Source organism: Oncorhynchus clarkii, chromosome 7 (assembly GCF_045791955.1).
Source record: "Oncorhynchus clarkii lewisi isolate Uvic-CL-2024 chromosome 7, UVic_Ocla_1.0, whole genome shotgun sequence".
NCBI lineage: Eukaryota > Metazoa > Chordata > Actinopteri > Salmoniformes > Salmonidae > Oncorhynchus > Oncorhynchus clarkii.
In genome coordinates this window covers 33,495,870-33,519,472 of record NC_092153.1, presented here as the reverse complement: position 1 = coordinate 33,519,472, position 23,603 = coordinate 33,495,870, and the positions used below count along the sequence as shown (strand labels likewise).

At 42.0% G+C, this 23,603-nt stretch overlaps 1 protein-coding gene across 3 annotated transcripts in view; it reads right to left on the bottom strand.

Moving 5' to 3' along the window:
- Nucleotides 1-23,603, bottom strand: part of LOC139413212 (matrilin-4-like) — a 65,587-nt gene that overhangs the window by 15,778 nt on the left and 26,206 nt on the right. For 2 of the 3 annotated variants that reach the window (XM_071160328.1, XM_071160329.1), the window contains exons 7-8: nt 17,597-17,719; nt 14,015-14,137 (exon numbers count right to left, since the gene is read on the bottom strand). In XM_071160328.1, coding sequence (XP_071016429.1) covers nt 14,015-14,137; nt 17,597-17,719 — 246 coding nt within the window. The remainder of the gene's footprint in view (nt 1-14,014; nt 14,138-17,596; nt 17,720-23,603) is intronic. The other variant, XM_071160330.1, reaches the window with a different exon arrangement.

The following is a 23,603-nucleotide window of genomic DNA, read 5'->3' as shown; positions in this document are numbered from 1 at the left end:
TTGGAGCCTGGAACGTGCAAACTCTGATGAACAATGCAACCAGTGATCAACTGGAGAAATGAACTGCGATCATTCCAAGAGAACTGAGTTGATATTGGATTCACAGTGCTGCCCTCACCGAAACCCAACTCGCAGATGAAGGGCATCTGAAGGAAGACAAAGGCGGCTAAACCTTCTTCTGAAAAGGTAAACCAGCTGATTAACCAGAAATTCATGGGGTTTGGCCGGGACCACAACCGTTGAATATACCAACTAAATTGAGTTATTCTCCTAACCAAATGCAATACACTCTTCTGTCAGATGAATCAATCTAATCCTGGTGTAGAGAACTAATTACATTGTTTTGTTTACCTCCATTTGCTTCTCTGTAAACACTCTCATGGCCATGTGGTTAATGCTCAGAATGTTTTATTTTAATTAACCTTTATTTAACCAGGTAGGCCAGTTGAGAACAAGTTCTCATTTACAACTGCGACCTGGCCAAGATAAAGCAATGCAGTTTGACAAAAACAACATCACAGAGTTACACATCGGATAAACAAACGTACAGTCAATAACACAATATAATAATCTATATACAATGTGTGCAAATGTAGTAAGATTAGGAAGGAAAGGCAATAAATAGGCTATAGTGGAAATAATTACAATTTAGCATTAACACTGGAGTGATAGATGTGCAGATGATGATGTGCGAGTAGGGATACTAGGGTGCAAAAGAGCAAAAATAAATAACAATATGGGGATGAGGTAGTTGGGTGGGCTATTTACAGATGGGCTGTGTACAGGTGCAGTGATCAGTAAGTTGCTCTGACAGCTGATGCTTAAAGTTAGTGAGGGAGATAAGTCTACAGCTTCAGTGATTTTTGCAATTCGTTCCAGTCATTAGCAGCAGAGAACTGGAAGGAAAGGAGGCCAAAGGGTGTTGGCTTTGGGGATGACCAGTGAAATATACCTGCTGGAGCGCCTACTACAGGTGGGTGTTGCTATGGTGACCAGTGAGCTGAGATAAGGTGGGGCTTTACCTAGCAAAGACTTATAAATGACCTGGAGCCAGTGGGTTTGGCAACAAATATGAAGTGAGAGCGTACAGGTCGCAGTGGTGGGTAGTATATGGGGCTTTGGTGACAAAACGGATGGCACTGTGATAGACTAAATCCAATTTGCTGAGTAGAGTGTTGGAGGCTATTTTGTAAATGACATCGCTGAAGTCAAGGACTGGTAGGATAGTCAGTTTTTTGAGGGTATGTTTAGCAGCATGAGTGAAGGAGGCTTTGTTGCGAAATAGGAAACTGTCTAGCCAGACACCTAGGTATTTGTAGTTGTCCACATATTCTAAGTCAGAACCGTCCAGAGTAGTGATGCTAGTCGGGCGGGCGGGCGCGGGCAGCAATCGGTTGAAGAGCATGCATTTGCTTTTACTAGGATTTAAGAGCAGTTGGAGGCCACGGAAGGAGTGTTGAATGGCATTGAAGCTGGTTTGGAGGTTTGTTAACACAGTGTCCAAAGAAAGACCAGAAGTATCATTGATATATACAGAGAAAAGAGTCAGCCTGAGAATTTAACCCTGTGGCACCCCCATAGAGACTGCCAGAGGTCTGGACAACAGGCCCTCCGATTTAACATACTGAACTCTATCTGAGAAGTAGTTGGTAAACCAGGCGAGGAAGTCATTTGAGAAACCAAGGCTATTGAGTCTGCCGATAAGAATCCGGTGATTGACAGAGTTGAAAGCCTTGGCCAGGTTGATGAAGACGGCTGCACAGCACAGTCTTTTATTGATGGCGGTTATGATATTGTTTAGTACCACAAGCGACGTGGCTGAGGTGCATCCATGACCAGCTCGGAAACCAGATTGCATAGCGGAGAAAGTACAGTGGGATTCGAAATGGTCGGTGATCTGTTTGTTAATTAACTTGGCTTTCAAAGACTTTAGAAAGGCATGGCAGGATAGATATGGGTCTGTAACAGTTTGAGTCTAGAGTGTCTCCCCCTTTGAAGAGGGGGATGACCACGGCAGCTTTCCAATCTTTAGGGATCTCAGATGATACGAAAGAGAGGTTGAACAGGCCAGTAATAGGGCTTGCAACAATTGCGGCGGATAATTTTAGGAAGAGAGGGTCCAGATTGTCTAGCCCAGCTGATTTGTAGGGGTCCAGATTTCGCAGCTCCTTCAGAACATCATCTATCTAGATTTGGGTGAAGGAGATGCGGGGGGGGAGGGGTCTTGGGCAAGTTGCTGCGGGGGGTGCAGAGCTGTTGGCCGGGGTAGGGTTGGCCAGGTGGAAAGCATGGCCAGCCGTAGAAAAATGCTTCTTGAAATATTTATCGGTGTCCAAAGAATGGCCAGTGTTTCCAGTGTCCTTCCAGCTGGGAGGAGGTGCTCTTATTCTCCATGGACTTTACGGTGTCCCACATCTTTTTGGAATTTGTGCTGCAGGATACAAATTTCTGTTTGAAAAAGCTAGCCTTTGCTTTCCTAACCGACTGTGTATAATGGTTCCTAACTTCCCTGAAAAGTTGCATATTGCAGGGGCTATTCGATGCTAATGCAGTACACCACAGGATTTGTTTGTGCTGGTCAATGGCAGTCAAGTCTGGAGTGAACCAATGGCTATATCTGTTCTTAGTTCTACATTTTTTGAATGGGGCATGCTTATTTAAGATGGTGAGGAAAGCACTTTTAAGGAACAACCAGGCATCCTCTACTGATGGGATGAGGTCAATACCCAGGTCGATTAGAAAGGCCTGCTCGTTAAAGTGTTTTAGGGAGCGTTTCACAGTGATGAGGGGTGGGCGTTTGACCGCTGACACATTACGGATGCAGGCAATGAGGCAGTGGGTGCTGAGATCCTGGTTGAAGGTTGAAGACAGCAGAAGTGTATTTAAAAGGCAAGTTGTTCGGAAGGAGATCTATGAAGGTGGCCTTGTATTAGGGTTGTACCTGATGCAGTGCCTTGCGAAAGTATTCGGCCCCCTTGAACTTTGCGACCTTTTGCCACATTTCAGGCTTCAAACATAAAGATATACAACTGTATTTTTTTGTGAAGAATCAACAACAAGTGGGACACAATCATGAAGTGGAACGACATTCATTGGATATTTCAAACTTTTTTAACAAATCAAAAACTGAAAAATTGGGCGTGCAAAATTATTCAGCCCCCTTAAGTTAATACTTTGTAGCGCCACCTTTTGCTGCGATTACAGCTGTAAGTCGCTTGGGGTATGTCTCTATCAGTTTTGCACAGAGAGACTGACATTTTTTCCCATTCCTCCTTGCAAAACAGCTCGAGCTCAGTGAGGTTAGATGGAGAGCATTTGTGAACAGCAGTTTTCAGTTCTTTCCACAGATTCTCGATTGGATTCAGGTCTGGACTTTGACTTGGCCATTCTAACACCTGGATATGTTTATTTTTGAACCATTCCATTGTAGATTTTGCTTTATGTTTTGGATCATTGTCTTGTTGGAAGACAAATCTCCGTCCCAGTCTCAGGTCTTTTGCAGACTCCATCAGGTTTTCTTCCAGAATGGTCCTGTATTTGGCTCCATCCATCTTCCCATCAATTTTAGCCATCTTCCCTGTCCCTGCTGAAGAAAAGCAGGCCCAAACCATGATGCTGCCACCACTATGTTTGACAGTGGGGATGGTGTGTTCAGGGTGATGAGCTGTGTTGCTTTTACGCCAACCATAACGTTTTGCATTGTTGCCAAAAAGTTCAATTTTGGTTTCATCTGACCAGAGCACCTTCTTCCACATGTTTGGTGTGTCTCCCAGGTGGCTTGTGGCAAACTTATTAAACTACACTTTTTATGGATATCTTTAAGAAATGGCTTTCTTCTCGCCACTCTTCCATAAAGGCCAGATTTGTGCAATATACGACTGATTGTTGTCCTATGGACAGAGTCTCCCACCTCAGCTGTAGATCTCTGCAGTTCATCCAGAGTGATCATGGGCCTCTTGGCTGCATCTCTGATCAGTCTTCTCCTTGTATGAGCTGAAAGTTTAGAGGGACGGCCAGGTCTTGGTAGATTTGCAGTGGTCTGATACTCCTTCCATTTCAATATTATCGCTTGCACAGTGCTCCCTTGGGATGTTTAAAGCTTGGGAAATCTTTTTGTATCCAAATCCGGCTTTAAACTTCTTCACAACAGTATCTCGGACCTGCCTGGTGTGTTCCTTGTTCTTCATGATGCTCTCTGCGCTTTTAACGGACCTCTGAGACTATCACAGTGCAGGTGCATTTATACGGAGACTTGATTACACACAGGTGGATTGTATTTATCATCATTAGTCATTTAGGTCAACATTGGATCATTCAGAGATCCTCACTGAACTTCTGGAGAGAGTTTGCTGCACTGAAAGTAAAGGGGCTGAATAATTTTGCACGCCCAATTTTTCAGTTTTTGATTGTTAAAAAAGTTTGAAATATCCAATAAATGTCGTTCCACTTCATGATTGTGTCCCACTTGTTGTTGATTCTTCACAAAAAAATACAGTTTTATATCTTTATGTTTGAAGCCTGAAATGTGGCAAAAGGTCGCAAAGTTCAAGGGGGCCGAATACTTTCGCAAGGCACTGTAAATTCCTTGATAATTCCTGTGAGATTGAGGGCATCAAGCATAGATTGTAGGATGGCCAGGGTGTTAAGCATATTTAGGTCACATAACAGTACGAACTCTGAAGATAAATGGAGGGCAATCATTTCACATGTGGTGTCCAGGGCACAGCTTGGGGCTGAGGAGGGTCTATAACAAGCGGCAACAGTGAGAGACTTATTTCTGGAAAGGTGGATTTTTAAAAGTAGAAGCTCGAACAGTTTGGGCACAGACCTGGATAGTATGACAGAACTCTGCAGGCTAACTCCGCCCCCTTTGGCAAGTCTATCTTGACGGAAAATGTTGTAGTTGGGGATGGACATTTCTGAATTTTTGGTGGCCTTCCTAAGCCAGGATTCAGACACTGCTAGGACATCAGGGTTGGTGGAGTGTGCTAAAGCATTGAAAAAAACAAAAGGAGTCTTCTGATGTTAACATGCATGAAACCAAGGCTTTTACGGTTACAGAAGTCAACAAATGAGAGCGTCTGGGGAATAGGTGTGTGGTACTGGGGGCTAACCTCTACATCACCAGACGAGGAGTAGGATAAGTGTACGGCTAAAGACTATAAGAACTGGTTGTCTAGTGCGCTGGGAACAGAGAATGAAAGGAGCAGATTTCTGGGTGTGGTAGAATAGAATCAGGGCATAATGTACAGACAAGGGTATGGTAGGAAGTGTGTACAGTGGAGATAAACCTAGGCATTGAGTGATGAGAGAGATTGCATCTCTGGAGGCACTAGTTAAGCCAGGTGAGGTCTCTGCATGTGTGGGGGGTGGGACAAAAGAGCTATCTAAGGCATGATGAGCGGGACTGGGTGCCGTAACCAAGCCGTAACAGTTTGAACCCGATGGTTAGTGCAGACAATAGACGATGGTATAGCCTGTATTGTACACTCTTCTCCCTATTATAATTCTATGTGCACTAATCTTCCAACATTACTATCGGTTGTATAACTGAATTTCGCAACTTTCAGGACGAATCAAACCACTGTATTTTATTCATCAGTATGATTCATAAATATTTGTCTAACTCTAAATAATTTACATGATCAGAGTATGCATATATTTAGATAGATTTCTTCCATTGATCCATAATATTCTGAACCCGTTCTCTCGATATACAGTGTATTCTAATGAGTCTGTCAACAAAATTCTAACTAAAAAGGTACACCGTATTTAAAGTGATGACTTAAGATACAGTACCAGTAAAACGTTTGGACACACCTACTCATTCCAGGGTTTTACTTTAGTTGTACTATTTTCTACATTTATAGAATAATAGTGAAAACATCAAAACTATGAAATAACACATATGGAATCATTTAGTAACCAAATAAAAATATTTTTTATGTTTTATATTCTTCAAAGAAGCCACCCTTTGCCTTTATGACATCTTGGAGACTCTTGGAATTCTCTCAACCAGCTTCATGAGGAAGGCTTTTCCAACAGTCTTGAAGGAGTTCCTACATATGCAGGGGGAAGGGCACAACGCAGCACTCCGGGCCAAGGGCACAATGGCCACTGGCCACAAAAGGGTGCATTATGGCCACACAAAGGGGATGCCGCCGTGAAATTCAGGGCATTATCAAGTGCATGTCAATTTGTGAATGAGTGACTGATGAAGTGTGTACAGCCTGCGCCAAAAACTAAGCAAGAACTCATGACTTTCAAGACACTTTTTTCAAATCATCATTAGAGTCGCATAATGCATCCTTACAATGTATTAAAAATCAAAACATAAATTACATTTATAACTCTAAATTAAGCATATAGGAGTAACTATTTATTTGTTAACTGCTCAACACAGAATAACCGCATGTGCGCACTCCCTCAGATCACTTGGAGAAAATATCCTTTCACTTTTATTCAGATTTATTCAATTGTATTCTTCATACTATAAAAAAAAATATAAAATAATGCCATGGAATTCTAAGCAAATCTTGTCTGCTAAATTAACTAATGTAGCCCACAGCCTTTTGGCATAGCCAGATCCGGACCTAACATAAGGACAACTCAGAGTATGCTGTTCTGTTCTTCTGAAATAGACTACATTTTCTTCATATTATGTTTCTTTAGACCTGTCTAAAATAAATAATGGATTTATTGTGATGGTGTAGACTATATTACATGGATTTATTAGACTTTTAAAAATGTAGTTCCAAAGGTCTGCATCAGTGGCGTGTAGGCTGTGTGGAAGCCAGGAGATGCTAAATGTGTTTATGTTAATTGCAGTCAATTACCGTGAGACCGACAGTCACCTGCGGAATACATTTTGTGATCGCCACAGCCCTACCCCTAACCTTAACCCATAACCCCTAGCCTAGCTAAAGTTAGCGAGCTAGCTAATGTTAGCCACCTACCTAGAATTCGTAACATATCATACGTTTTTAAAATTCGTTACGAATTTTATACGTTTATACGCAGATCCGAATATACACTGAGTGTACAAAACATTAGGAACACCTTCCTAATATTGAGTGCACCTCTTTTGCCTTCAGAACAGCCTCAATTCGTTGGGGCATTTACTCTACAAGATGTCAAAAGGGTTCCACAGGGATGCTGGCCCATGTTGACTCAAATGCTTCCCACACTACAGCGAGTGAAATCGCTGCAAAACTTAGCAAAGATCTGCAGTCAGTTTCAGAATGATTGACAAGAAATAAGTTAGTCCTAAGTTAGTCCTAGCTAAAAACATTTTTTTTAGGACAAACCATTCAGTAAACCCTAAACCTCAACTAAATATTGTAATAAATAATGTGGAAATTGAGCAAGTTGAGCAACTGCTTGGAGTAAATCTGGATTGTAAACTGTCATGGTCAAAACATGTTGATACAACAGTAGCTAAGATGGGGAGAAGTCTGTCCATAATAAAGTGATGTTCTGCCTTCTTAACAACACTATTAACAAGGCAGGTCCTACAGGCCCTAGGTTTGTTACAGACTACCGTCCAGTCGTTTGTTCAGGTGGCACAAAAGAGGGCACAGCTGTCCCTTAAATGTACACGGAGCGCTAACAATAATTAACATGTCAATCTCTCCTGGCTCAAGGTAGAGAAGAGAGTAACTTCGTCACTACTTGCATTTGTGAGAAGAATTTACATAAATGCACCAAGCTGTCTGTTCTTGGGGCTAGGATTTATTTTCCTGAATAAGCCTCCTGACTGACGTACCCAAAGGAAACTGCCTGTTATTCAGGCCCAGAAGCCAGGATATGCATATAATTGGTTGCATTGGATAGAAAACACTTTGAAGTTTGTAGAAATGATTAAATAATGTATTCGACTTTAACACAATTGATATGGCAGGCAAAAATCCAAAGATAAACCAACCGGAATTATTTTTTATAATGGAAATTTATAATGGAAAGCTATGGGTTCTATGTAATTCCAGCTCCCAGATTGCAATTCCTATGGCTTCCACTAGATGTCAACAGTCTTTGTTCATTGTTTCAGGCTTGTTTCTTCAAAAACAAGCAAGAATTTTGAGTTTTTGTACAAAGAGTCCCAGTTGAAAATCAGCTAATTTTACTTTTCTATTGATGGCGTTAACTAAACAGACTTTTTGGGATATAAAGAAGGATTTTATCTAACAAAACGACCATTCATACTGTAGCTGGGACCCTTGGGATTGCAAACAGAGGAAGATTTTCAAAGGTAAGTGATTTATTTAATCACTATTTGGGATTTTATGAAGGCTATTGTAAATCGGACAATGCAGTTAGATTAACCAAGAATTTAAGCTTCTAAATGATATAAGATACATGTATGTTCATAAATTTTTAATATTATGATTATTTATTTGAACTGCGTGCCCGCTAATTTCATCGGATGTTGTTGACAGGTGTCCCGCTAGTGGGACGCCTAGCCTTAGTAGCACACAGCTCAGACACCCATGCATACCCCACAAGACATGCAACCAGAAGATTCTCATAATCCCCAAGTCCAGAACAGATGGGAGGCACACAGTACTGCATAGAGCCATGACTATATGGAACTCTACTCCACATCAGGTAAATTATGCAAGCAGTGGAATCAGATAAAAAAACAGATATAAATACACTTTATGGAACAACGGGGACTGTGAAGAGACACACCCAGGCACAGACACACACATACTAACACATTTACTATACACACACTTACACATGGATTTTGATATGTGGTAAAGGCCTGAGGGCACACACTTAATGTGCTGTGTGTGTGCTATTTTTTATTGTTTATAACTGCCTTAATGTTGTTGCACCCCAGGAAGAGTGCCAATGAGGATCCTTAATACTGTAGCGACCTGCACAGACAGTCTGTTATGTGTTAGGCTATCAGTTGGTTGTGTTGTACTTACCAGTACCCAGTGTTTACGGGGTCCAACATGCCAATCAACCTGCTATCTGCCAATCACGGGAATGCCTGGAATGTTGGTGGTTGGCGGAGTGGCGTGAAGGGGGGTTGGGCAGGGGGATGGAGCATTGGAAGTTAAGACCAGGTTTAGCCATTGTTCTCTCTTTTACGTCTGGTCTTCACAAGAGAAGCTCACGGTTGGTTTATAGGGTATCATTTGGCGTGGGCTACAAACATCCTGGGGCTCAGGATGTATACAAACATGGTGGCTCCCAGTTCCCGGTTGCATCCGTATCTGTTAAGACCCCAAAGTATTCCGGTAAGGCGGATTGGGAAGCTTTTCATGCTCAGTTTGAACTGTTAGCTAATTTTGAGGGGTCGTCGAATGAAGAAAGGGCACTGCAGTTGGCTTTGTGCCTCACAGATGATGCTCTGGCCTGTTTGATATTGATTAGCCCCGAGGACAGATGTGATTATGGGGCTGTAGTGGGAAAATTGCGGAGACGCTTTGGACAGTGTGTACAGCCCGGGCTGCTGCGCTCTGAACTGAGTAATAGACGCAGGCAGCCTGGAGAGCCACTACGGGTGCTAGCTAATGACATTGAGAGCCTCTCTCGGCGGGCATATGCTCACATGCCCCCCTCCTTGCAAGCGAACTTGCGAGCTAGCACGGGACCAGTTCATACATGCACTTTCTCCTATGGAGCTGAGCATACAGACCCAGCTGGCTCATCCTGAGTCATTTCAGACGGCTTTGGAGAAGGAGCTGGTGTGGGCTGAGGCTTCAGCTGGGGCTTTGATGGGGGTGCAGGGAGACAGACCCACTGTGCGGGCTGTGAGGCAGAGCAGCCCAGAGACGGAAAAGCCTGCATGGGTGGCTGAAATGACTGAACTCATTCGTGCTGTGTCGCTACAGGCAACAAGAAACACACGCCCTGGTCCCAGTTTCTCTTGGGGGTTGTGGCCAGCCAGGCCATCTGCACCGGGATTGCCCCATGTCCCCCAGAGCTCAGGGAAACGGCTCGGGATCCGCATAGACAGGGTAGTGCAGACACCTGGCTTTCTTGCCAAACCACCATCATCTTCAGGAGGAGCCCACCGGCACAGACGGGGAAGCAAGGCTCCACTTACCCCAGAAGCAGACGAGGGCAAGCTGATGGAGCCTGTTGTGGTGGGTCGGACCAAGCTGGTTATGGCTATCCAACACTGGAACTCTTCCAAGTCAAGGTAAGCTTTTAGTTTTAATAATTTATTGCTACTGGGACCCACCAGTGTAACTGCTAAACTGCTTGCTAACTGTGCACTGTACTTACTGCATGATTGTAGCGGGTTTACTAATGCGTCAGTTATGTTAGCTAATATGGTGATGATGTAGGCTGTGTGTAGCAGTTTAGCAGTGATGATATGAAGGTTTGTTGGAAAGGTTTTTTCGCCTGGTCACAGACAGCTGATGTGTTGTGCAATGAAGTCCACAAGCGAAGGGAAAAGGTGAAAAGAGAAGAGCGCCTAGATGCGAGAAGGAAGTATCCAATGATCAAAGGGATCATACAGTTTGTATGTGGCTACTATGACAGTGAACTGTGTTTGTGTGTGATCAAGGGTGTATTCATTCTGCCAATTTTGCTGAAAATAATGTATTAAACAGAAGCAAACTGAACGAAACGGGGATAAACAATAGGAACTTGTTTGCAAGTGTTAGACTAGATCAGCTAGCTGCAGACAAGATTGTGCAAGGCAGTATTGAATGTGTCAATGTCTGTCACTATGTTGTAAACTTTCATTCATAGGCTAGGTTGTAGTAACCTCATGCTGGGCATAAGGAACATTTTAGTATCATGTAGTAAACCTATTGATGTTAATTTGAGCTGGGTGAATGGAATATGACAGTCATCCAATATGCTGTAATAGAAAAAAGTCCATGCTCATAAAAAAAATAAAAAAATGTCCTCCCTCATTTTAAACGGCACTGTCCGCCACTCATATACACCATCCCAGAAGCGCAAAAAGCTAGGGACTGAAGTACATTTTCTTAAAATATATAACTTTGCCCTGTGCTTCTACGAGCATGCTCTTCATATAGCCTAGGCCTATAGTAAGTCATGGATCATTTTACTGAGACCACACTAGGTGAACTTGATATTGTACACCCAGCAGAAAATCAGGGATAAGGGCCATCATCGGACACACATGAGATACTATGTATGATAAGCAACTAATTCTCAAACCCTGAGCAATATAACATTTAATCGATTACAAATGACATAACCCTCCCCTGGACTAAATAAAAAAAAATGCTAAAACCTCCCCTTGACTGAAATTGAAAAAGTATGACCCTCCCACATTTTCCTCCGGGTAACTATTGTTTACATTTTTATCTCTCGCTAGCGATTTACTTTGACTATATATCCATAACACATTCATTACACATCCGTAAGCATTTCAGGTATGTGTTACAACAGATCCCAACCACATGACTAAAAGGTTAATGAAATATATTTATTTATGCTGCAGTAGTTTGTGTTGGGGGCTACGGTCAGTTTGTTATATCTGGAGTACTTCGCCTGTCTTATCCGGTGTCCTGTGTGAATTGAAGTATGCTCTCTCTAATTCTCTCTTTCTCTCTTTCTTTCTCTCTCTCGGAGGACCTGAGCCCTAGGACCATGCCTCAGGACTACCTGGCATGATGACTGCTTGCTGTCCCCAGTTCACCTGGCCGTGCTGCTGCTCCAGTTTCAACTGTTCTGCCTGCGGCTATGGAACCCTGACCTGTTCACCGGATGTGCTACCCATCCTAGACCTGCTGTTTTCAACTCTCTAGAGACAGCAGGAGAGTTAGAGATACTCTTAATGATCGGCTATGAAAAGCCAATGATCGGCTATGAAAAGCCAACTGACATTTACTCCTGACTTGCTGCACCCTCGACAACTACTGTGGTTATTATTATTTGACCATGCTGGTCATTTAAGAACATATGAACATCTTGGCCATGTTCTGTTATAATCTCCAGCTGGCACAGCCAGAAGAGGACTGGCCACCCCTCATAGCCTGGTTCCTTTCTAGGTTTCTTCCTAGGTTTTGCCCTTTCTAGGGAGTTTTTCCTAGCCACCGTGCCTCTTCACCTGCATTGCTTGCTGTTTGGGGTTTTAGGCTGGGTTTCTGTACAGCACTTTGATATATCAGCTGATGTAAGAATAAATAAATTTGATTTGATTTGATATTAATACAACCTTTTCCAGTACACGACACACTGACGTCACACACAGATGCGCGAGACTCTTGGCTGCAGTAAGAAAACCAGCGCCATCTGCGCCCATTCAACATAGTCTAGATTTACATTTTATTACTTCTAAAATGCTTGAACAGCATATTTGGTTGTGCTCTTTACAAAATAACTATCTGGAATGCAGCAGTTGTTAGTTGGAATGCTAACGCTCATTGACATAGGCTGTATCAAAAAAGCTAGCCAAATAGCCATTGTACTGGTTGAAGTTTATTATTAAGCAGGACAATCATACGAGCCTTAAAATCCAATCATAATCCAAAAGTAGTGTGCAATGCACTCATAAGCAACATGTAAATAGAGGCTTTTTTTGCTGGCGTTCTATAAGAACTCCCGTGTTCTTCCACCAACTTGCACGAATCGCCCTCATATGGCAAAAACTAATGTAGACATTAATAAATGCATTTCTAAAGCTTCTCCAAAAAATGGAAAATGGTAAGGGGATGCCAAGATGGAGACACTGTGGCTTCAACACAGCGCCTATCAGTCATCTAGTGTATATAGTTTATAAATGATTGGTCTCGTTCCGACTCCCTACTATGGGACACAGTGCCCCCTATCAGTCATCTAGTGTATTTAGTTTAGAAATCATTGGTCTCGTTCCGTTTATTACTATGGGACACAGTGGAGATCGAATTTCAAAATTGATGTTGCAAATTATAATGTCTAGATGCTTTTTACAGTGGTGATTAAGTTTATAAATTGCATGGCTGGGCAGTGGGTCTGTAAAAGTAGTAGTAGGAGTAGTGCTTGCTTGGTAACAATGTAAATGATGGCACTTTTTCTGAATGTACTCGCCATGTGGATGGTATTTAGTGTATCATTGGCATGATAAACAGATGTTTTATTATCACATACACCAGATAGGTCTAGTGAAATGTGTTGTCTTACAGGGTCAGCCGTAGTAGTACGGCGCCACTGGAGCAAATTAGGGTTAAGTGCCTTGCTCAAGGACACATCAACAGATCAGTGTTGCCAACTATTTTTCAGTGAGATCTGCTATTGGCTCCTTGATTTATCCCAGAAGTCACTAGATGTCATTTTGAATTTGTCGCTAGAGTCTTTTACCCATAAAAGTCTCTGGAGGGGGTCTGAAAACTCACTAAATATAGCAACTAAGTTGCTAAATTGGCAACACCGCAACAGATTTTTAACCTTGACGGCTCAGGTATTCAAACCAGCAACCTTTTGGCTACTGGCCCAACACTCTAACCGCTAGGCTACCTGCTGCTCTAGATTATAACATTAGGTCTAACAATGGGAATTCCAAAACACCCGTTGTATAAATAAGCATAATCTTCAACATTTTCAAAATTAGATTTGGCCTTTTGGCATACACGATAACAATGGTATGGCAGAAGCACACTTTTCAGAACAGTCATAATGATGACACTACTCTGTCATTGTAACAATGCATCTATTAAGATGCCTAAATATGAACTCTTGCATAGCATGATATGAATGCGCTATAGATATGCTATGGATATTTTTCATTAATCTTTAATAATGTGGTTGGGACATGTTCTAAAATGTTAATTAAACACTTATAGATGTGTAATGAATGTGTTATGGATATATAGTCAAAGTTAATCGTTAAATATCATTTTGATTGATTGACATTTTAGAACAGATTTTCACTATTCATATTTTAAAGGCGGGTCTCGGGCTTGACCAATATGGAACAGTATGTAGATTTGTTGTGCTCACAATGATCACCGCAAACCTTAACAAGCAGCCACCTTAAATATGCTGTTGGATAAATCTGCTCCCAGCTAAATACATTCTACTGTTTGGCCTCACTAACTTGTACAGGTCTTCTTGTCATTGTTGAGAGTGTAGCCAGCGTTGCAGTTGCAGGTGAAGACGCCTGGCGAGGCGATACAGATCTGCTCACAGTCATGCTTACCCTCATCACACAGGTCCATCACTGTGTTTCATAAAAAACAGAGACACTGATTATGGCATGGCTGTGGTTTCATGTACAGAATACAGTTCATTAAGGTCCACACACATTATGCATTATCATGCAGTAAGGATTTATGACAGTCTTAAAATGTCTTATCATTCCATAATGATCCTGAGGTAAAATCTTTTGAGTTGTGTTGAAAAATTGCCAAAGACAGGATATATCATGTGTTGACTGTAAAACAGTATGAACTCATACATGCTTATAACTAATATTAATTTATTACGCGTGTGCACCTTAGGTGAAGTGATACCCATTTACTTCATCCTGGCAGTCCAGCTTACTACTGATCATTCTAACCATCTTGAACGTTATGCAGATTTGAGGATCAGCTGAGAAAAATATTCCGGCAGTCAGTCTAATGTACTTTCTGACTGTTTACCATTTGAGTTATTGTATTTATCATTTACAACTGCGACCTGGTAATACCAATGATGCAAAAGTATTCATTCCCCTTGGTGATTTTCCTATTTTGTTGCATGACAACCTGTAGTTTAAATCGATTTTGTTTGGATTTCATGTAATTGACATACACAAAATAGTCCAAATTGGTGAAGTGAAATGAAAAAAAAAATACTTGTTTAAAAAAATTCGAAATAATAACTAATCGGAAAAGTGGTGCGTGCAAATGTGTACACCCCCTTGCTATGAAGCCCCTGAATAAGATCTGGTGAAACCAATTACCCCCAGAAGTCACGTAATTAGTTAAATAAAGTCCACATGTGTGCAATCTAAGTGTCACATGATCTGTCATATCATCTCAGTATATATACCCCTGTTCTGAAAGGCTCCAGAGTCTGCAACACCACTATGCAAGGGGCACCATGAAGACCAAGGAGCTCTCCAAACAGGTCAGGGACAAAGTTGTGGAGAAGTACAGATCAGGGTTGGGTAATAAAAAAATATCAGAAACTTTGAACATCCCACGGAGCACCATTAAATCCATTATTAAAAAATGGGAAGAATATGGCACCACAACAGACCTGCCAAGAGAGGGCCACCCACCAAAACTCGGGGATCAGGCAAGGAGGGCATTAATCTAGAGAGAGGCAACAAAGAGACCAAAGATAACCCTGAAGGAGCTGCAAAGCTCCACAGCGGAGATTGAAGTATCTGTCCATAGGACCACTTTAAGCCGTACACTCCACAGAGCTGGGCTTTACGGAAGAGTGGCTAAAAAAGCCATTGTCTAATGAAGAAAATAAGCAGACACATTTGGTGTTCGCCAAAAGGCATGTTGAAGACTCCCCAAAAATATGGAAGAAGGTACTCTGGTCAGATGAGACTAAAATTGAGCTTTTTGGCCATCAAGAAAAACATTACATCTGGCACAAACCCAACACCTCTCATCACCCCGAGATATTCATCCCCACAGTGAAGCATGGTGGTGGCAGCATCAGCATGATGCATGTGGGGATGTTTTTTGTCAGCAGTGACTGGGAAACTGGTCAGAATTGAAGGCATGATGGATGGCACTAAATACAGGGATATTCTTGAGGGAAACCTGTTTCAGTCTTCCGGAGATTTGAGACTGGGACAGAAGTTAACCTTCCAGCAGGACGATGACCCTGTCACGCCCTCACCATAGAGAGCTCTTGTTTCTCTATGGTGTAGTAGGTCAGGGCGTGACTAGGGGGTCTTCTAGTTGACATTTTCTATGTTGGTGTTTCGTATGGTTCCCAATTAGAGGCAGCTGGTAATCATTGCCTCTAATTGGGGACCACATTTAAGTAGCCATTTTTCATATAGCTATTTGTGGGATATTGTTTATGTTTAGCTGCCTGTGTGCACGTCATGACTTCACGTTTAGTTGTTTGTTTCACGGAGATTAAAAATATGTGGAACTTTACTCACGCTGCGCCTCAGTCCGCTCATTACGACGATCGTGACAGACCCTAAGCATACTGCTAAAGCAACACTTGAGTGGTTTAAGGGGAAACATTTAAATGTCTTGGAATAGCCTAGTCAAAGCCCAGACATCAATCCAATTGAGAATCTGTGGTATTACTTAAAGATTGCTGTACACCAGCGGAACCCATTCAACTTGAAGGAGCTGGAGAAGTTTTGAAGGGGCAATGATCCCAGTGGCTAGATGTGCCAAGGTTATTGAGACATACCCCAAGAGACCTGCTGCTGTAATTGCAGCAAAAGGTGGCTCTACAAAGTATTGCACGCTTAAGTTCAGTTTTTTTGTCTTATAATAAAAATAATTAAAAAATATTTAGCATTTTCAAAGTGGTAGGCATGTTGTGTTGTAAGGTAACAAAATAGGAAAAATGACACGGGGGTGCATACTTTCGCAAGCCACTGTAATTGTAGACACGTCTGGCACAAATAAATAACAAAACAGTACAAAAATATTGATATGGCAAGTAAGCTTTACCAGGAGATACTCGCAAACATTTATGCACGTATGCATGCATGCATGTGATGTACCAATTGGAGAAATAACCAACATACTTTTTTTGGCACATGTATGATGATGAATGAATAAATTAATAAGGCTTTGATATTATGTTTGGCGGTATAGTCATCCATGGATGTGGCCTGGGGAAATATAAGGTTTCACTTCATGGGAACTATCTGTCAAAGAGCAGATTTATATTGAGATTTTCTAGGCAAGTGACCATATCCAGTTGAGTCCAGTGTATTTTATTAAGTTAGAAAACTCAGTGAAAGTGAATTGGATAACAAAGGCTTAGTTGGATAGCTTTTTTTGTTTGTTTGTTTTTAAGTAGAGGAGTAACTACTGTAGGTCATACCACTTATTAAGTTAGTGTTTATTAATCTATTGTTCGTTCATTAGATTAACAGTACACACAGATAATGGTCACCACTTTTTACGAACATCCAATTTAGAGTATTTTTCCATGTAAAATAAAACAGTTGTACACCCAAATGGCTATGTGTAGACTAATGTACAAAAATAAAAATACATAGACTTACATAGACTTCAATATTTGGGTTCAATAGCTGAAGCGTGCTCCTGGCTTTATAAAGATTCAAGCCTCTTAAAGGCCCAGTGCAGTCAAAAATGTGATTTTTCTATGATTTATATATATTTCCACAATATGAGGTTGGAATAATACTGTGAAATTGATGATAATGCCCTTTTAGTTGGATAGAGGTTTGACCTGCCTGTTGACATCACCTGGCAGTAAATTATCTAATAGATAAATAAGAGAGTTCCAAACCTCTGCCAATAACAGCTAGTTTTCATTTTTCCTTTCCCCACTCAGACCACTCCCAAACAGTCCTAGCAAAATACTTACTTGAGAAATTGCTCTTTGCTGTTTATTTTTTAACCATTTTAATTGAAAACAATCACAGTAAGGAACTGTACTTAATTGTTACCCAGAAATGATTTGATATTGAGATAAAAGCAGCTGCATTGGCCCTTTAAAGTGTGTGGAAACTTACTCTGGCAGGTCTTTCCATCCTCTTGGAGCGTGTATCCCTCAGCACAGCGGCAGAAATAGCCATTGAGTACATCCACACATTCATGCTGACAGCTGTGATTCCCAAACGAACAGTAGTCGATCACTGAAGGAAGGAAAATGCAAGAAAATTATATGCTTATAGAAATTCATTTATAATGCATAATATTAAATAGTATTCAATAATGCTCTTGATTGTATTTGTCACACATTTATGTAGTGCTAATGAAGGCTTTATGAAGGCTTCATAAGCTGCACGTCATTTAAAGCAGGACCCTTAAGTCTATGGGAAATATTGTTTTAATTGTGACTAGGGGGCAGTATTTTCATTTTTGGAAAAATAACGTTCCCATAGAAAACGGGATATTTTGTCAGGACAAGATGCTAGAATATGCATGTAATTGACAGCTTAGGATAGAAAACCCTCTACATGTTCCAAAACTGTAAAAATATTGTCTGTGAGTATAACAGAACTGATGTTGCAGGCGAAAGCCTGAGAAAAATCCAATCCGGAAGTGCCCCATGTTTTGAAAGCGCTGTGTTCCAATGTGTCCCTATTGAGCAGTGAATGGGCTATCAACCAAATTACTCTTTCTCCGTATTCCTGAAGGTGTCTACAGCATTGTGACGTAGTTATACGCATATATGTTGAAGAATACCCGTACGCAGCTACATTGCGCAAGTGGTCACCTGATGCTCCCAGAGAGATTCTCGCGTAAAATACAGAGGTAGCCATTACTCCAATCGGTCCTACTGAAAAACGAATTGTCTCGATGGATATATTATCGAATAGATATTTGAAAAACACCTTGAAGATTGATTATAAACAACGTTTGCCATGTTTCTGTCGAAATTATGGAGCTAATTTGGAATATTTTTCGACGTTTTCGTGACTGCAATTTCCGGGCCATTTCTCAGCCGTGAAGAACAAACGGAGCTATTTCGCCTACAAAAATAATATTTTGGGAAAAAAGGAACATTTGCTATCTAACTGGGAGTTTCATGAGTGAAAACATCCGAAGCTCATCAAAGGTAAACAATTTAATTTGATTGCTTTTCTGATTTCCGTGACCAAGTTACCTGCTGCTAGCTGGACAAAATGCTATGCTAGGCTATCGATAAACTTACACAAATGCTTGTCTAGCTTTGGCTGTAAAGCATATTTAGAAAATCTGAGATGACAGGGTGATTAACAAAAGGCTAAGATGTGTCTCAATATATTTCACTTGTGATTTTCATGAATAGGAATATTTTCTAGTAATATTTATGTCCGTTGCATTATGCTAATTAGTGTCAGATGATGACAACGGTCCCGTTCACGGGATGGGGTGTCACTAGAGGTTAATGGAGTCAGACCAAGGCTCTTCATCTGTCCTTGTGCCTTAGTGCTGCTTTCTACTGGAGGCCACATTCTTTTGGAGAGATTGGAAACCCAAATTGGTCTAGACAGATAAGTTCTGGCCTGGTTTAGATGTTATCTGTCGGAAAGATATCAGCTTGTCTCTGTGGATGGTTTGTCTTTTGACAACTGTAAATTCCGGTGTTCCTCAAGGTTCTGTTTTAGGACCACTATTGTTTACACTATTTTAACTTTTGGAGATGTCATTCGGAAGCATAATTTTAACTTTCACTGCTATGCGGACAATACACAGCTGTAACTTTCGAAACATGTGAATCCCTAAAATTGCCCTCCCTGGAAGCCTGGGTTTCAGACATAAGGTAGTGGATTGCGACACATTTTTAACTTCTTAAGGTATTGGGGGCAGCATTTTCACTTTTGGATAAATAGCGTACCCAATTTCAACTTCCTGCTACTCATGCCAAGAATATAAAATATGCATGTTATTAGTAGATTTGGATAGAAAACACTCCAATGTTTCTAAAACTGGTTTGAATCATATCTGTGAGTATAACAGAACTTATGTATCAGGCAAAACCCTGAGGACTAACCGTTCAGATTTTTTTTTTTTAGGTCTCTGTCTGTTCATTGAGTTGTCATTGGGAAACGATATTTCTTAGGAACATGTTTTCAGTTCCTACCGCTTCCACTGGATGTCACCAGTCTTTGAAATTTGGTTGAGGTTATTCCTTTGTGCAATGAAGAAGTATGGCCATCTAGGAACTGCGTAACACTGTTGAGAGTTGCGCAAGACTTGAAAAGTAGCTAGGTTTGTTGTCTTCCTGTATTGAACACAGATAGACCCGTCTTCAATTTGATCGATTATTAATGTTTAAAAACACCTAAAGTTGTATTACAAAAGTTGTTTGAAATGTTTTGGCAAAGTTTACAGGCAACATTTGAAATATTGTTTAGTGATGTTGCGCAATTTGGAAGCAATTTTTTTTCAGTCAAACGCTCCAAATATATGGACATTTTTATATATATGGACGGAATGAATCGAACAAAAGCACCAATTGTGATGTTTATGGGACATATTGGAGTGCCAACAAAATAAGCTTGTCAAAGGTAAGGCATGTTTTATACACTGCTCAAAAAAATTAAGGGAACACTTAAACAACACAATGTAAATCCAAGTCAATCACACTTCTGTGAAATCAAACTGTTAGGAAGCAACACTGATTGACAATAAATTTCACATGCTATTGTGCAAAGGGAATAGACAACAGGTGAAAATTATAGGCATTTAGCAAGACACCCCCAACAAAGGAGTGGTTCTGCAGGTGGGGACCACAGACCACTTGTCAGTTCCTATGCTTCCTGGCTGATGTTTTGGTCACTTTTGAATGCTGGCGGTGCTTTCACTCTAGTGGTAGCATGAGACGGAGTCTACAACCCACACAAGTGGCTCAGATAATGCAGCTCATCCAGGATGGCACATCAATGCGAGATGTGGCAAGAAGGTTTGCTGTGTCTGTCAGCGTAGTGTCCAGAGCATGGAGGCGCTACCAGGAGACAGGCCAGTACATCAGGAGACGTGGAGGAGGCCGTAGGAGGGCAACAACCCAGCAGCAGAACCGCTACCTCTGCAAAATGACCTCCAGCAGGCCACAAATGTGCATGTGTCTGCTCAAACGGTCAGAAACAGACTCCATGAGGGTGGTAATGAGGGCCCGACGTCCACAGGTGGAGGTTGTGCTTACAGCCCAACACCGTGCAGGACGTTTGGCATTTGCCAGAGAACACCAAGATTGGCAAATTCGCCACTGGCGCGCTGTGCTCTTCACATATGAAAGCAGGTTCACACTGAGCACGTGACAGACGTGACAGTCTGGAGACGCCGTGGAGAACGTTCTGTTGCCTGCAACATCCTCCAGCATGACCGGTTTGGCGGTGGGTCAGTCATGGTGTGGGGTGGCATTTCTTTGGGGGGCCGCACAGCCCTCCATGTGCTTGCCAGAGGTAGCCTGACTGCCATTAGGTACCGAGATGAGATCCTCAGACCCCTTGTGAGACCATATGCTGGTGTGGTTGGCCCTGGGTTCCTCCTAATGCAAGACAATGCTAGACCTCATGTGGCTGGAGTGTGTCAGCAGTTCCTGCAAGAGGAAGGCATTGATGCTATAGACTGGCCCGCCCGTTCCCCAGACCTGAATCCAATTGAGCACATCTGGGACATCATGTCTCGCTCCATCCACCAACAGACCACCACTGACTGTCCAGGAGTTGGCGGATGCTTTAGTCCAGGTCTGGGAGGAGATCCCTCAGGAGACCATCCGCCACCTCATCAGGAGCATGCCCAGGTGTTGTAGGGAGGTCATACAGGCACGTGGAGGCCACACACACTACTGCGCCTCATTTTGACTTGTTTTAAGGACATTACATACCTTAAGGGAACATTTCGGCATTTCGTGTATGATCAGTGAGAAAGTCCATATTGCAAATGTACGGTCCCTTACTAGACGTCCGAAATCGTTTGTAAAATTCGCGGTCGGCGTCGGGCCGTGCGGTAGGGCCAGACCTACCGGGAAGTCATCAAATGAACTTTGTCGGACATTCGGTTTCCGTTTTATAAAATAAACAAGTTTTTGAGCGTTTTTCCGCTATCCCGGAATTTCCCACAAGAGGGCATACGGAATCATATGGCAATTTGGCAAAACATCACGAATCACGACGGGGCCTTATCTCGAAAACGGAAAATATTTCGAAGCCGAAACTTGGTGAGCGTAGGTTTGGCATAATGGGCAGTTGGCCCCGAACAAGATGGCGTCTAGGCCTCGACGGTTTTTGAGTTATGGCCGTTTTTCTGGGATTAAAGGTCCTAAATGGAAATAGAGAAATTATTTTTCCACTTCAGGTCAATGTCAAGGAGCCTCCGGTGTCAATAAAAAAAGAACCAGCCATTTATCTATCGTCATTTAAGAGAAACGGAACAATGACAACTTGGCAATGGTCACAAATAGGCGTTTTTTTTTTTCAACGGTTACAGATCCAGTTGCAGGGTGTTCATACGAATCTTTTTAAAGTGTGCTGCGGAGCTCTGCGAGATTTCTGTGATTTTCTATGATTTTCTGAAATAACACACACATACTAAACCCTCCGTAAATAACTCAGTTGTTAATGTAAAGACTTAAAACTCAGGATTCTGTAACAGCATACCCCAATGAGGATATGTGGTGATTTATAGCTTCCTGTGCCAACCGGAAGTGCCATAATTGGTGTCTCAGGGGCTGTTTCAAAGGGTTAAAAAAGTCTGATCTGTCCAAAACTTCATATATGTGATTAGGCAACCCCCATGAACTGTAAATCAGTCATTTTTCCCCAAAAAATTCAAAGGAAAAAAAAATCACACTAAAACACAACTTGAATGGAGGGACGTATTGGGGTGCGTAGAGACAGACAGTGGCTGCAATAGTTAGCTTTGTTCGAGCTAAAAAAGAACCGTCAGACCTAGAGTTCCGAAACTTTAGAAACCTGTTCTAGACCTCCGGTCGATGGTGCGTGGTGAGTTACGTGGCTCTAGACGGTTCTCGGACCGAGAAACAGCCTCGTACATTTGCAATACCTTCAATTCATTTTGACCATTACGAAAATGACGACGTTTAGAAAAGTCTCAGAGACGCAAGGCTAGGTGCATTGAAACCGGCTCGGCCCATAGAGACAGACCCCAACGTTTCTGTCCGATAGCTCGTTCAAGGACCCCGTAGCAAGGCATGGAAAAAAGTGGATTTTCAGCACCAATTAGGGTTTTTCTCGGACACCAAATGACCTATCGAGCCGAAACTCGGGATTCGGGGTCGCCTCACATAGGACTTCACATAATGTCCGAACTGGACCCGCAGCTAGAACGTAACTATGTGTTTTACCTTTTTATTATGTTTTAAACTAAAGGCGCTGTGAATTATGGGACTGCTCTGACATATGTGATAGTTGGCTTCTAAATGAGTAGTAAAAAGTGGGTTTGGTGTCATAATGACATCTAATTGACTGATGGACACTGACTTGCTAGTTGACTTTTGTGCATTTGCAATATGTTTAAACGGAGAGGGACCATCACCAAAATGGCATTCTGAAATCAACACAAAAAATGGCATCACCATAGTCTCCAGACTGTGCTGAGTTCAACGAGCTATCCCGCTTGACCGTAGCTCGCTCGGTCTAAGCGCAACGACCATTAGAAAAGTAGGCCCAAAATGAAGCCTGCCCCACAATGTCATTTGCTTTTGAGTGACAGTGAGAGAACCGTTAGGGTGAGAAGAAAAATTCCACCACATGAATGTTCCTAAGGTCCTCCCGATCTGTACAAGCCTAACCTTGACCGTGTGGCATTAACCCTTAAGAGTAAAACAGTGTTTTTTGATCTCACAGATTACAGTGTCATCTCTCCCCATAGGAATACATTGCCTGCACCCCTAATTTCAACCTGAAGTCTATATGGGTTATGAATGCCGTATGAACCTGTCTTCGGTACCAGTCCATCAGGCCACTATGAGGTCTACCTGTGTTGATTCTGAGCTTCCTGGACCAACCGGAAGTGGTTAAAATGCCCCTAAAAGTGTTTACCCATACCCTGCCTGCAGTTTGACAGACA